The 16,273-nt window shown below is 40.9% G+C and overlaps 1 protein-coding gene across 3 annotated transcripts in view; it reads right to left on the bottom strand.

Moving 5' to 3' along the window:
• Nucleotides 1-1,239: 1,239 nt before the first annotated feature.
• MRRF (mitochondrial ribosome recycling factor) overlaps nt 1,240-16,273 on the bottom strand; it is a 150,935-nt gene continuing 135,901 nt past the window's right edge. For all 3 annotated transcript variants that reach the window (XM_086921088.1, XM_086921089.1, XM_086921090.1), the window contains 3 exons: nt 16,033-16,124; nt 4,602-4,761; nt 1,240-1,686 (listed from right to left, as the gene is read on the bottom strand). In XM_086921088.1, coding sequence (XP_086777214.1) covers nt 1,609-1,686; nt 4,602-4,761; nt 16,033-16,124 — 330 coding nt within the window. In that variant the 3' untranslated portion in view covers nt 1,240-1,608. The remainder of the gene's footprint in view (nt 1,687-4,601; nt 4,762-16,032; nt 16,125-16,273) is intronic.

Raw genomic sequence — 16,273 nt, 5'->3', positions numbered from 1 at the left:
CACACACTTCTCAATATACATATACATACTGACACAAGCACACATTGTAATCCCTTGTATGGTGCAGACCCTGAGGCGTGAATGCAATGCAGATGGGTGCAAACTTGCTATTCACATAGGGAGGTTAAAGTCACATCACAGATTCATACATAAAAGGTTTCATATTCTAGTTATATGAGAAAGAGGAACCCCCATCCAACAAAAAGTGGTAAATGTGTCCATGTTTATGTACTAGAGAATTACTTTTACCAAAGATGTATCCTCAGAGAAGGTGGACAGGTCCCACATGGTTCTGCATACGAAAAGCATGTGAAATGACTTTTTTCTATTTAATGTCAGCTGGTCCTGTATAAGAAACAGCAATATTTAAAGACATTATGTAAAGATGGATAGAGGGATTTGCAAAATTTAATTTTTTTCTGCTGGAGCTAGCTTGACTTATGGGAGCACCGCCCCGGCTTCTCCTCGGCAGAAGGGCACTGATGTCATGACTTGCCATGGATGCACCATGAAACCAAGCCATTATGGTATAATCTTTAACAACTGACATGTTGTTTAATTAGTGCTGAAAACGAAATCTGAACCAATTGTCACAGCAATAGCCGGTCACTGACATGCTGGTGTACATAATTGCTTGTAACAATGGCTTCATTAGGTCCCAATAAACACTGCGCTGTTACTTAGTGAAAATGAGAGAATAATTTAAAAAATGGGTGGTAAAAGAATATCTGCCAAAAAACAGAAGATGTATTCATTTAACATATCTCTATGGTGGAGCTGACATCAGTTCTGCAAGTGGAAACCAATGCATGTAGGTTACAGTCCAATGATTTTGGTGGGGCACAAGCTGCTCAATTTAGGGTTGCGGATCCAACACCATGAACTTTAACTAAATATATACATTGTATTATGCTACATAAATACTTAATTGTGGGCCGAAAATACCAGAAGCTAGTTCAGGCAGACTGGATTATAAAGATGGAAGAGAGAAAAACAGTCTCCATTTAGGAGAATGACAGAGCTTAATTCACCATTCTTATTGGTAAATGACCGACAGTTTATGACCAATGGGTAGAGTAGCATAGTTCATTTCATGGATTATAAGATTAATCACACCATCAAGATTGGTACTCTGCATGGGTGAAAACAAACAGAAAATGTAAGCTTCAAGTTACATGACATAATGGATACTTCATCCAAATTTGAATCGGCGAATGCTTGGTTTTCAGAAAGACATAGCATATTCTACAGGTGAAGTTTATTTATGAAAATCATATAAAATAAATGATCTGCCCAGAACGCACCTTCATGATTCTGTGTTTTGATACAGTAAATAGCAGGCACAACCCATAAGAGAAAACAATTTCAAAATATATGACTTCAACTTTATTTTTACAATCCTTTTTACAATTTATTGCTTTTAGATTATTTTACAAAATAGAAATGTATTATTACATGATAGCGCAGTAAGTCCAATAATTGTGACAAAGTATGGATCGTTGATTTTTATTTGCTGCCTGAAAATAGACTGCCAGAACCACATTAGGATTCCAAAACAAAAACTGATATTTGAACCAGACGTCATTATGCGGTACACATTTAAAATCTTTAGGCTAAGAGCTCTTTGGTTTTTGCCACTAGATGATTGTCCATCTCTGTTGTGATGTCATCTGCCATCTGCTGAACCTGTGCCAAGAAATAAGAGTATATTGCTTAGAATGACTACGGATTAGAAACTTTTATACAATAATTAAAGCCAATAGTGACTGCATTATATGTTGACACCTCATATGATCATGTTGTGTAACAAAATATGGAGAGATCAACAGATAGAGCATTGGAACATCAAAAGGTTCAACCATTCTTGAACTACTGCAATATAAACATTTCCAACATAACAAGGTGCCAACAATGGAAGAACGGATTGTGTTATTTCTACATGGCATGTTAATATTTTCTGGAGTTTTTTAAACTTGGCATGAGATCTGTATATATGTATTATATTCCAATATTCGATTTGAAAGAAATAAGGTTGTTCTTACTGCATATCAATGCAGAACCACACTAGTACAGTCAACACACACAAACCAATCTTTAAAATTGTTACATCTATATTTAGGTATCACCGTACACCTCCTCCCTTTTGAGAAGCAGAGACCACACAAGGGGTTAACAACAGGAAGCTTCTTTATTCGGACTGAATTAGGCATAATGCATTTCGGCCTCCATGGCCTTCGTCGGATGCCGTTGTGATCAGGTTGCTTCCACACCCTCGCTTTTCAATGACCTGCATCTTTCCCATTGGAGGGAACACGCTCCACCCAGATACCTCAGTTGCATCAGTTGTGGACTGCAACTCCCAGAGTTCATTGGAACGGGTAGGTATTCCACAGGTTGATGGTATAATACCTGTATGTGCTGGCGTGATGCAGGGAAAACCGTAATGTGGCCAAGTGGTACAGTCCTGAAAGGTTATCACTCCGAAGGCTTCCTCGAGTCCCCAAAACTCCTATATTTAGGTATCTATATAAATCTACCACTGCTACAACACAATATCCGTGGAAGTATCCTATTGTCTGAAACAGAGTGAAAATCGAGAGAGATGAGCATTCGGTAATTTCCTTACTTTTCTACAGCCAGGCTACTTTAGTGAAGTGAATTTCCTTGAAATCTTGAAGCACATGAATCACGCTTAAAATGCTAAACGTCCACAAGTTTAGCATAACAAATCCGCATTTGTTTACCGTTGTCCGTCCGTTTTATTTTCACCCATGCTCCTCTTGGGTATCCCTGCGACTTTACTCATCTTCTCATCTCAATCACGCAATCAGCTGTTGTTTCTGTCTCCTCCTAATCTTCCCATAACAGGATGAAGATAGTCAACGCCTTAATCTCTAGGCTAAACTACACCAGTTGCTTATGTTCGTGTTTCTCACTCTTCCTCATCCGCATGTATCCGAAGTGCAGAAATGCAACAAATGTCATCACATCTCTCACCACCGGTGTAGATCCACTCCCTCCCAAAAATCTGGAGAATCTAATTCTGAACCCCTGCAAATGGTACCAAGACCTTCGCTGGAGCTGCATCCCTTGTATGGTATCTTTTGGAGAATGCATGCCTTCTGTCCACAAAATCTTACTGAATGCGGATTGATATCAGAGAAAGAATAAGACAAAAACTAAAAACATGACAATTAATTTTTGCATCACTGTTGCTTGGAAAGTATATGTTACACCGTACAGAACACAAATTCAACCCTGAAGATAACAATTTCAACAACACCAAATTCAAAGTCGAATAAGCAAGGTAATTGGGGAGAGCAGATTTTATTCCACCTCTTTTAAGCATTTTAATTATGTTGCTGTTGGGTTCACTGTTAAAGTGCTGTGTAGTGAGACAAACGATCACATAAAAAACGGAATTTGCAGTAAATCAGCATGGCAAACTGCAAAATACCTTTAGTGTCTCAAGGGGTTACCACCTTGTTTATCTTATGCTAATCTGCCCGTGCCCTTATCACCACTGCCCACATCTTGAGTTCTGAACTTCAATCATGCCTACCCTGCAGCATTCCAGCTCAACCTGGAGTCTTTCCTTAAGATTCATCGCTCCTCTAACCCATTCGCCACCTCCAGTTTCATGATGTTTTATGAGATGTCTTTGTGCCTAACACAACAGTAATTGTGTAAGCCCCTTCCCTTGCCTTCAAACATTTTGTCTCCAAAACGTTTCTGCCACTCCAGTCAACATCTTACTACATCTGCCTACTAGTGAACGTGGCATGTTTACATTGTGGTACTACATGGCCCTTTCATCATTTGTTTTTAGAATACTTTTTTATTTTTGAAAAAGGACTTATACCTTCAAAATACCCTTTCCTTGCCAAAAACACCCAAGGCTTCCATTAATTATCTTTACGGACTTGCAGGCACTTAGACAGCATTGCCATCATCTTCAAAGTCTCACCTATTGTTGCTTCCCCTCTAATTTTCTGATCACTGACACAGAGTCCCTCCTTGACATTATATGAGCTCATCCTCCGAAAGTGCCTAAGAAGAAGCCTTCTTTTTGAGTCTCTAGAGCTCTCACTCTGGCTGTTCTGGTCAAGAGCTTTACTTGCAGTCAGCTCCTACTACTCTGTCATTGTAATTTCCAGTGTAACTGCCCCTACCCTGTCTGAAGTCCATAACAAGCTCTGCTGCTTTACTGTTTCTTCTGCTCTTACCTCGAGGGACACAATCTCATCCAGTTAGTCTAGACTGGATTTCCAAACTCTTATATGCACTGTTTCTTTCCATGGACTTATCCCTTTTTAAAATGTTATCTAATGTTGTACCTAGTATGGTATTCCTAAAAATATTCAGTTCTTGTTACATATGAACTAGAGAATATGCACATTTGGTGGAAATCACAAACTGGGAACAGTAAGGAGAAAGACTGATAAATCAAACAGTGTTTGGTGACTTACAGAGGGTATGGTGTCCAGCGCTATTGGAGTGGCACATTTCAACTAGAGAAACAATACTAATCGCATAAACAGGAAAGGAGAACATACATGAATTATTACTCATATCTTTCAGTCTCGAGGGAAAATAAATACCTGTTTTTCTAAAAGCTTTATGGTGTCTTCTGAAACACTGTTCTTAGATTTCCTAATTTCAATAACAGCGTTTGATCGAACTCTCCTCAGGGAATCCTTAGCCTTATTGGTAATTTGTTTGCCAAGTTTTGCTAGGTTCTCTCTGTGTTCTCTTGTGACTCTTAAAAAGAAAAAACAAAGACATAATATAAGAGCACATATAGGCATGTATGCAAAGTCATTTCTGTCTTACATCTTGCAAGTGTGTGGGAATTTGTAATTACCATACCAGTTTATAGATTTTTTAACGAGTTAATAAACAATGGGACATTAATAGTCAAGGGTCACTTTTTCATGGGGCAACAAGGTATCTCCATAAGTCTATGGGTTCCACTAGTACCATATAATAAATGCACCTCACTATTTCACACTTAACAGTTCAATGTTGTATCACTTTACATTTTTACTTATCAATTTTTTAAATTATTTTATATTTACATTTTCACAACTTCAAACAGTTCCCTGTACTGTGTTCTTTCCTTCAGCCTATTTGGGTTTTTTTGGTCTTTGTTTTTAATTCTCCCTTTTTTAGTAAAAGATAGGGGTAACCCCAAAGACTATTTTTCTCCTCTTTCACCCTTGGTTCTTTTCTGTCCTTTCACTTTGTTCCCGAACTCTTCAGATTCTGTTGGTTGTTAATTGCTATTTTATACTATCTTTTTATTTAAGGTAGAACCCACACAACACCCTATTTTTCTCCTCTCTCCTTCACAGTTTTAAAGGGGTTTAAATTCTAAATAAATATATATATATATATCTTTTTTTTTAAAACTTTTTTTTATCACAATTCTGAATACATTATTTTTTTGTGGAAGTGCACTTTTGAAGTGATTACATTGTAAGTGTCATAGTCTGAAGGCAGGACCCCATCCAACGCCCGAGTAGGTTTCTTCCATAAACCAGCGAGAAAAAGAAGAGCACAAGCCGGTCCTTCTTAATTGATCAGTGTTTTGGTCCAACTCCGGCGGTTCGGTAGAACAGACTACCATATGAATCAGACTGCAGAATTGAGTCAAAAGAGGCTCATCTCTGCCTGCTCTTCTATAATGGATACTAGTCTAGCATTTAAAGAAACCATTTCCTAGCACATTTTATTTAACTAAGGCATACAATGGTATGTATATTTAAATATTAACATGACAAGTGGAGCATAATGCATTAAAGTCTATCCAATTATCACGAAGATAACGATCACCAAAAGAAAACCAAGTCCAAAAGCAACGTACTTGACCCATAAACTGGTTTCAAAATGTGGGATCCTAGGCAAATATTTTATTTTACAGAGCCGCCTTATTCTTCATTATCACATATGAAAGCACCTGCTACGCGAGATTAGCATTTCTGCTCTACAAAAAAAAACCTAAGATTTAAGTCACTTAAATTTTGCTCAGTGTACGATAGGAATCTAGCTCACTGATAGGGTACACATAATCCCTGACTTGCCTCCAAGGTCACTAATAGCATGGTTATCAAGGCGGAGGCAGGAATCTTTTCCAGTTCATGTTTACAAATTTACTTGTAACAAATAGATTACTGAAACATGATGCGACAGCACACTTTCATTTACAAACAACACATTTTTTATTGAAATGGCCACAAACTTCCCCACTAACATGCAGTTTTACTGATAAAACTATACAGTGTATAAACGCCAATCTGGGGAAATCGCGTGTCAGCTAAAATATTTGTCATTTGCGCATCATTAAGTAAAGAGTTCTATCCCATTAAAATCTTTTTTTTTCAATCACAGACAGTTCAAAAATGTTTTTTAATAAGTACTGCAATATATTTTGAAATATTTGCACAGAGCTATTTATATGTTGTGTGCTAGGAAAACAATCCTGACGCCCTACAGCTTTCCATTTCACCCTCTTTGTACAGCACCACTGTCAGACAGTTCACTTTACAAAATCCTTTAACTTTGCATTCAGAGATAAAAATATAAACACCAACCACCAGAATAAAAGAAGCAGCAGGTTGTAAGAACACATAAGCGGACATTTGAACTCTGTCTCTGAACACACAGCAAATGTGACAGGTTAAAAACAAGATTTAAAGGCATCTTTACAGCTACATTCACTTTCTGTTTATCAGGTTTCCAGAACGGCCAGTGGCCCTAACAATAGCTCACCCTGATACAATACAATCACACAGCGAGTATATTTCTCGAGGCCTGCGGTAACATTCATATTGAATCATCAAAGCATGTGGTGTCATGATGATGCAGGAAACAGGATCATCTGGAATACAGTACCTTATGCAACAACCCTGAGAAATGGACCCTGTTTGCACAGTGTAAAGTAACAACATAAAAGTCCATAAAAGAACACACAGCCTCTAACCAGTGTGGCTCACTGGTTAGAGGCGGCAGACCCGAGAGCAGAGGACGGCCCGGGACCAGGGTTCGATTCCCGGCGCGGCAGGTTTCTGGACCAGGGTCAGCGGACTCGATAATTCTCTCGCCTCGGTGCCCACTCTGATCAGTGATCACACTCGGCAACTCTGGGCATTAGCTTGCCTCATCTTCACTAACGGCCCCACCAGACCGCCGGGGATGCCTGGTCTCACCCTGGAGATACCCATTAAGGGACCATCTCTCAGGGAAAGCCAGGAAGGGTTTCGCAGCGGTCGAAGCGCCTTGGGACCCTCCGGGTAAGTAGTGCGCTATATAAATGCCTATACATACATACATACATACAACACATCCTCTACTTAATGAAATAAAACAAAAAAATATTGGTATCAATAAAAACAATTCGATTTCTTTACAAACCGGGTTCTGCTTCGAATACTATCAAAAATCTGACTTGAACATATCATTGAGTCACTACTCTGTAACATGCATATTAGTACTAATTGCACTGCTCACCACTATGTATTTAACGAGATCAGCATTTACATATTCCTCACCACACCTATACACCTCTGTTGCTACCAGCACGCTCCCGTCCAACACAATTTTCACTTCTGTAAATAAATTCCACACATTAAATTTCTTGCCTCTCTTATTTGTCCATTCTCATTTGACTTTGACCCATTTACAATCCATATCACAATGATACGTCAATCAAGAGCCACACTCTACTATCTTGCACCTTAACTCACTTGAAATCCTTTTGAGTAATCTTCTTTCGCTGACATTTTTTTACTTCACTTTTAGAAGCTTCCCTTTCAAACATTTTGTCAAAAACACCCTGTAATATTGCATCCATCCATCAATCCTGACCTTGCATCCCTCACAGCTTTCCTCACAATCTATTCTTTTCAGCTCCTTACAACACAGCTTCTAGCATGCACACTTTGGCCCTTCTTCTTCACCACCAAACAAATGACTTTGTACTGTAGCACTCAACATGTTCGTAAGTCTCCTGCTCCTCTGGACCTGTCATCAGCAAGTTGTTGTAATGATGCTCGAGTAGAAAGGACAGGCTCAATTAAGATACTTTATTAACCAGCTCAGGGACTGCATTTGCCACAACAGCAACTGGCAGGAGTGTGAATCGAAATCACCTTTGTGTCATAATTTTTTATTGGAGTTCAAAGATAGGCAATTTCATCCCGCCTTTGTTCTCAATAAGGCACCTAATGTCCCAGATGTTTTACCTAACGCGAACAAAGTCAAATGAGTGGGGGGGAACAAAGAAAAAAAAAATGTACCTCCTCATGGCCGCGGTCTTTCTTCCATCTTTGCTTTTCTTCCTGGCGTGTCCCGGAAACAGCAAGCACACAGGCTCCCCTAAACCAAAACAATTGGTCTGAGCGCCATGGCTTTGCGCTCAGAAGGAGACTGGGAGCCTGTGCATGTTCTCCACCCAAACTGTGTATTACAGCACAGTGGAGAATATGCAAGGTGTGCCTGACTGTACAGCCGTCCCAAGATGTCCGGTCAAACAGTCACATGCACTGATTGTGCTCAAACCACTCCTCTAAGGCTCCAAAACCATTCCGGTCTTAGCCCAGCCCCTTAGTTAAGAAAAATGAAATGATAATAACGATGTTATGATAATTTAATTTCTCTTTTTTCCTACTCTGAGAGCAGTAGGGCGACTCTCCATCGCCTTAGCGGTGGAGCCACCCCTGACAAAGTACTAGACTACCATTACACAAAATTGCCTAGCCAGAAAGTCACCTCAGGTTTAACCCACCTCCAAATCTGCAAGGAGAAAAAACATCTCATACCAGTTTCTCTCTTTGCTTTTAATATATAGACTACCACCCAGCAAATGTATTTGGCGCACCAACACATTGGATGTCATATCTGCTCCCAACACCCAACCACATCCCCCACTAAACCACCATAGCAGCCCTGTGCCCTCCATGCCACCTTTCCCTAATCTACCTGAGCCACCCCAGGGAAGACCACAGTGACTAACTACTTCCAAGAATCTAGAGCGATCACAACATCATCACTTTCATAATCAACATACCCACCAACAACAACACTGCAAAGAAGGCAACAACATAGAGCCAATGAAAAAAACTAGGCATCATTACACTCCACTCTCATCTGAAAGGAATTCTGATAAATATGCAATCTCAAGAGAAACAGACCTTCTGCAACTGGTTCTCCACTATATTACAAAATAAGACACTACTAGGAGACCTCGTCATAAGTTAACCATAAATGAAAACCAGAGAAATTAACAACATCAAAAGAATGGCCTACTACAACAAACATTGTGAAAATCTAGGGATGAAAAAGACAAAATAATACTAAACTAATAATAAAACAGCTATAAGAACCACAAAAATCAATACTACCCCGTCAGCAAAATTGACTCTCAATTTAAGGAACTCAACAAGATTGAAGCTTCTATGATAAAGTTCCTATGAAACTGATCTCAAAACCTGACAAAAGAGAACATTACCTTAATGAGAACACAGTGAACACTCTCCATGCACCCGACTCAACCAAAACAGAGAGGGATAATACTAAACCTCTGCCTCTTAATACTTTCAATACCATAAAAAAAAAACAATTTAAAGACATTACCATCACAAGCAGACCACCAGGATCACCTTCAGACCAAGCACCGAATATAATCTTCAAATATATCCTGCATAGGGGAGGTAGTTAGAAGCTTACTCAACAAGTGTCTGCAACTAGACTCTTTCCTGCTCCTATTGCAAACCTCCAACTTTAGACCACCCCTCCAAGTGGACCCGTCCAATCTAGCAAACTACAAACCAATATCTAATGGCCCATTCCTCAATAAAATATTTGAAAGAGCAGTTTTTACTGAGATTTACAAGTTTACTGCGTAAAATAACTTAATGGAAATTCAACAATTAGGATTCAGATGAGTGAGATGAACAGAGCCAGGCCTTGTATCTATATGGAATGATCTAAAACTCATAGTGGACAAGAACCGAGTAGCCGCTTTATTTTTCTTGACTTATCAGTGGCATCTGACAATGTCCACTACCATTCGCTACTACAAAGACTCCACCATTTCGGAATACATGAAAATGCTCTGAAATGGATTGCCTATGGCTCAAAGATATACAAAGTGTGGTATACCAACCACCTTTCAGCATGTGCCCCTCACACCCAACATTGTGGCGTTCCTCAAGGATCCATCATATCACTTCTCAAGTTAACTAACTCCTTTGCCAGAAGGGCTTCGATCATTCAACCTCACCTGTTTCAGCAAAGCAGTTGATACATAAATACTTCAAGAAACAGATGGCTGAGAAGACTACTACAAGTCAAGAATTGGTGTCTTCCTCCATGCCGTAAATGCACTGATAATGAATAACAATCTACAGCTCAATTTCATCATATGCAAAACATAACTAATCCAAAACACCGCAGCAAGACATCCTCTCCCCTTTACCTCACAGAATGCATGATACCTGTGGTGCAAGCACATTAGTATCTACCTGAAGCTAGATGACTAATGTTCAAGGCATTTTGCATCATCCATAGAGATTCTCAAGAATAATGACCACTATAGTACAAGTTCAATTTAAGCAACATAAGAAAAATACGATATAGCCCTCAAGGGTTGCACTACAGATCACTGTACGGCTTTACCATCATAGACCCATTTGAAGCCCCACTTTTTCACTACAAAACACTACCTTCTGGAACTCTCGATCAGCCAAGATTTGAAGTATTCATAAGCATTTACAGTTCGAAAGGGAGGTGAGAACATGGCTGTTTCTAAGATAACTACACCAACCCATAACCCAGAGATAGAATCTGAAACAACAATTACTCTTTCAAGGGCAATCTACAGATATAGAATACCTGACCATCCCACTCTCATCATGTTGGCAAACACTGTACCAACTTTTGATGTCCAGGTATGTTATGAAGGGATGACCTGTGTCTATCATGGGTATTACATCGTTATGTAAATTCATACATAACCCTACCTGCCATCACTAATACTATAAAACTCAGGAGTCATGAAGACGATTGAAATTCAAAAACTCTGCATAAAAATTCCCTCATACTGCTTGGGCCTTCTATACTCAAATAAGACAGAAAAGCTCCAGGTCATGCCCGTCACTAAATGCAGTACTAGTCCATAGCAACAAACCACCCATCACCACCTGAACAGGCATGGGATCTGAAGTATACTTGGGCCACCTGAGGGCTAATTTGAGTATACAGTACTAACTACAATTCCAACTAACTACATACTATGACAGCTTCTTGACTTTTCACAATGACAATCATATGAGGGATGACTGTAGCAAAGCAGTAGACTCCTGACTGTCTCTTCTCCAACATATGCATGCTCAGGACCATAAACAAACAAAAGTGATCATAACCGACAACCCTGTACAGTAACCAACTTAGTCGATTGTGACCATAAGAAAAGCCATAAAGGCACCTGAGAAGATGATGAAAGCTGCCAGGTTTCTGAAAATCCCAAACTGCAAGCATCCATCACACTTCTAAGTGCTGCATGACATAACACAATAACCACATCTCAGTGGTCATTGAGTATCACAAGGAAGAACTTCTAACATAGGATCAAAACCAGACAACATCTGTCCAAATACACACACACACTACATGGTGTAGCGTGCTACCCCTATAGGATAGTGCTTCAGCACCCCACATATGTGTAGTAAGTGTTAAATCAGTTTTATAATGCAATACTTCGTGAACAAAAAAAGAGCTTTAAATCCAACATGTTTTCAGGAAAGCAAAGTGAAACAAATAAATTTTGGAGGTTAGTACAAAGTACTGTGCATTTGCCTCATGACTAAGGTATCCAAGTATAACTCAATTCCTAAACTAGAAATTAAAATGCCATTCTGTCAGCAAAGTAAATATATCAAATAGCACACACTAGCCCTAGTCTGACAACCGGATATTTGATGCTGAATCACTAAAACCTATTGACAACACAAATGGGACAACATAACAATCCATGGCTTTGATGGACAGTCTGTCCAGACAATAGTTAACTATGAAGAATACAGTGAAGCCAATAACTCAAGGAAGTGGATACAAGGCTAACTCTCTCGCTGTACTTCTTACTGTGCACTTTTTGGAAGAACTGAAGACATGAGGTCTTCCAACACAGCATACGCTATTATTAACCAGACCTACAACGGACCAATCGGACCCCATTTTGGAACTGGGCTTACAAGCATGAATACACATTTAATTTGAAAACACCTCACAAGCTAGCCACGTTCATTCTCCAACTTTTATTTCACAGTAATAATTGAAATATCGATAGTTCTTGAACTAGCCTGGCCTGGCTTCAAGATATTGGCAATAAATGTTACCATGCTGTATAATTCTAATGCATGATTTGTATAGAGCTTTCATAAAATGTTTTTCATACAGCAGAGTATATACTATTTTTATAATTATTATCGATTATTATTATCGAGTTTTATATAGCGCCTGGTTACCCTTGGGCATCCCCGCGCTCAACCAGAGAGATACGCTACCACCATAGGCACAAGAACTAGACAGGAAATAGATAAGTTTTTAAGAGTTTGCGGAACCGTAGAAAACTCGCTTCCGAGCGTAAGTGTAGAGGGAGGGAGTTCCACAAGGTGGCCACATTAATGGAGAACCTTCTGCCACCGGTTCTTGCCTTCCTCACCCTCCAAACCTGCAGCAGGTGTTGATGGTCAGAACGAAGGGAGAGGGAGGCCTTGTAAGGCTGAACCATATCCCCCAGGATAGGTGGGCCTTTCCCCTGCAGAATTTTGTGGGCGATACAGAGTGCCTTAAATTTCACCCTCTCTCTAACAGGGAGCCAATGTAACGCCTTCAAAGCAGGACGAGCGGACTGACGCCTAGGAAGACCCGTCAGGAGCCTGGCGGCCGCGTTCTGCACTTGCTGCAGTTTATTCAGGGTGAATTCTGGAGCACCCAGAAATAACGCGTTTCTAAAATCCAACCGCGAGATGATAAGCCCCTGAATGAGTAACCTCCTAGAGGCCACTGGGAGGAGGGGTAGAATCTTCCGGGCCGACCGGAGCAGGCCAAAACACACATCTGGGGTCTTTTTTGCGTGCGTTTTGAAGGAAAGGTCCTGCTCGAGCCACACCCTCAGGCTCTTGATCTCCTGCTTGGGGGTGGGTACCGGTCCCAGGCAGTCGGGCCAGCTGCTAGGAGATAAAGATGGAGAGGAATTCCCCAGCAGCATCAGTTCCGTTTTGGAGCCGTTCAGCTTGAGGGCTGAGCTGCACATCCACGTGAAGATCTTATCCAGACACGTGTGCAGCCGGTCGGGTTGGTAAGCCGACTGGGAAAGGCCTACCACCAGCTGAGTATCATCAGCATAACTGATGATCTTGATACCCAGCGGCAGTACCACACTCTCCAGAGGGGCCATATAAACGTTAAATAAGGTAGGGCTCAACGAAGAGCCCTGTGGCACACCACACTGGAGAGGTACTGCGGGTTATTTCTCGTGGCCTTCCCACACCTCAAATGTCCAGCCTTCCAAAAAGGAAGCAAACCACTTGAGGGCCATCCCAGAGACCCCCACCCCACGACAGCCGTTGGAGAAGCACCTGATGGTCTACGGTGTCGAATGCAGCACTGAGGTCCAGGAGGATCACTGCCACCGATCCCCCTGAATCCAAAATGCTCCTAGCATTCTCCACGACTGCCAGCAGGGCAGTGTCGGTCCCCTGACCGGGGCGGAAGCCCGTTTGGGAATCGCCCAGAAGGGAGTTGGCCTCCAAAAAGCCCGATAGGCGGCTATTCACCAGCTTCTCCGCCACCTTACTAAGGCCGGGGAGCAGGGAAATGGGCCTAAAGTTTGCAAGGTCGGCTGGGTCCAGGTTAGGCTTCTTCAAAAGAGCCTTAACAACCGCTCCTTTCCAACTGGGGGGTACCACTCCTTGGGTGAGAGACAGGTTTATAAGATCCGTCACTAGGCCGCCGATGGTAGGGGCTACCTGCCTCAGATATTTCATGGGTGCAGGGTCTTTCGGAGAACCACTTTTCATGGTCGTCAAGACTGTGATAGCTTCCTCCACAGTGACAGGACCAAGAGAAACCAACTCTACTGATCGCACCCTAGGCTGAGGACTTAAACTTCCTCCAGAGGAAACATCCTCGGATAGTCGGGGTAGGGAAGCGAGGAGGTCATCAATTTTCAATTTGTCATTGTTATTCACTTAATCATCTGGGAGGAGGAATGGCTGTGCAGAACGTCGAGATTTTTAAACCTTCAAACTGTACAACATATGTATATAACAGCAGCAAACATGTAACTTATTGAGCGTTCGCACCAGCCAATTGTATAGCTTGATGAGCTAAGAGTAACAAAGGTATGGATTTATCACAGAACCTGATCCTATAAACCTTATATCAAGGTTTTCGTACATTTCATTTTGTAATTCTGTGAGTTGGTATTTATTGGTTTCATTTAATATTTCTAAGAAATACTGTACATCGGGTGGAGACTGTAGTGCACATGCATTAAAGTATTTAAGACATTAACCATCAAGTCCAACAGAGTGAAGGGACAGGACCTCGCTACGAGATGGCATGGTCCGTGAATGGTCAAGTGATTCGACTGGCTGCACATCACGGCCTTGCCGCCACATATGAGAGGATGGCGAGTTCTTGAGATGTTTAACTTTGGAGAAAGGCTTATACAGGGGAGCCTTAGTGGAGCGCGTGGGAATGTCAATGTACTGATAACATTCGCGAAAAAACAACTATCTGGCACAGGAGAGCTTACAAATAAAAGCAGGATATGTGCAAAGGGGCTACAGATGTAAAGATAATTTGTCTGGATGAGGCATGGACATTAAATGCCAGAGGGCGTTTTGCACATGAAATTTAATTACAGTCGGTTCAGTAAAGGGCAGGTAAGGGGAGCTTAGAAGTAGCTTAAAAAGGCATAGGAAGCAAAGCTAAGGTAGGGAGGAAGAGATAAGAACAGACTATTGCAGTCTACTCACAGCTATCCCACCCTTATTATCAGAGCCTTTGTGGACAACAGAGATATTCAGTGGATTAACATAAGCATCAGGATGTAAAAGGGGCCAAATCGCATTTCACTGTTAAAGTACTAGTAGAAGTTACAATTCAATGGGGAGAGGAAAACCAATTCAGGTGAAGCGAATTCAGATCTGGGTGAGGATATGGCACTGACTTTGCTGAGCATTAGGCAACCCAAAGACCTACAAAACAAGATCGTGAGAAGAGGATGAGAAATAAGTTTTGGTTTGTCCTCAAAGGGGTATTAAGGAAAACTGAACGGAATGAGATGTAATCACAAAGGAAGAAGCTGTAAAGTGAAGAGAAACTTAAGGACTGCTTTGGAGGATGCGAATTAAGGGGAAATTGTAGGAGAGCTCTCAGAGAACGAATGAACGAACACAACAGGAAGTATAGGACAGAAGGTTAGGAGGGGGGCGTGTGCCAGGGATCCAGACATTATACTCGGCATAATTTACTATGTCAAAATCCACAGACATGTCAAAGTAGATGGGAATCCCCTAGAGGTGGACTTGCCAAGCATTGTTAATGGAGTAAGACGTAGTGTCAGTACAATGCACCTAGACGAATTCTGATTGTGTTAGTTTGGCTTCCCTTCCACAAACTTGCACAGAAACAGTGTGTTTTTTCTGGTGCACTGATCTCTGCTACTGTAAAAAGCCAAATCATAAATTGTTCAATCTAATATGTGACACTGTGACACAGATACAAGATGCAGACCGTCATACAGAAAAGAAAAACAAGGTCTCTCAATGTGGTTGAAAAGGGAACATAAAATAAAATAATACCAGTTACGAGGGAAAGAGTAACTTCAACAATCAAGTGTCCTACTGACTGCCATTTACACATTCTGGAAAATAATTGAGAAAATTGTTTAAATTGGAAATGTTGTCATCAAAACTAACATCACAGACTGATTAAAGAAGTAGTAGAAAAATAAATGCTTACGGAGGAACTTGCACTCTGATTATCGTCCCATCTACTTCTGGATTAAGGTTCATTTTGCTGTCTCGAATAGCTTTCACTGCCGCAGCTGTACTCTGCCAACCAGACACAGCATAAAAGTTAGTCAATGATCATCTCTAGACATCAACACACGATACAGGGGTAACACGGGTTAAGAGAACCTGTGATTGCAGGTTGAACTATGCACACTTAGCTCAATGAAGCACAAAAGTATGGTCTTTGA

This window comes from Lissotriton vulgaris, chromosome 5 (assembly GCF_964263255.1).
Source record: "Lissotriton vulgaris chromosome 5, aLisVul1.2, whole genome shotgun sequence".
NCBI lineage: Eukaryota > Metazoa > Chordata > Amphibia > Caudata > Salamandridae > Lissotriton > Lissotriton vulgaris.
The sequence above is the reverse complement of the archived record's forward strand: the minus strand, read 5'-3'. Positions and strand labels throughout refer to the sequence as shown.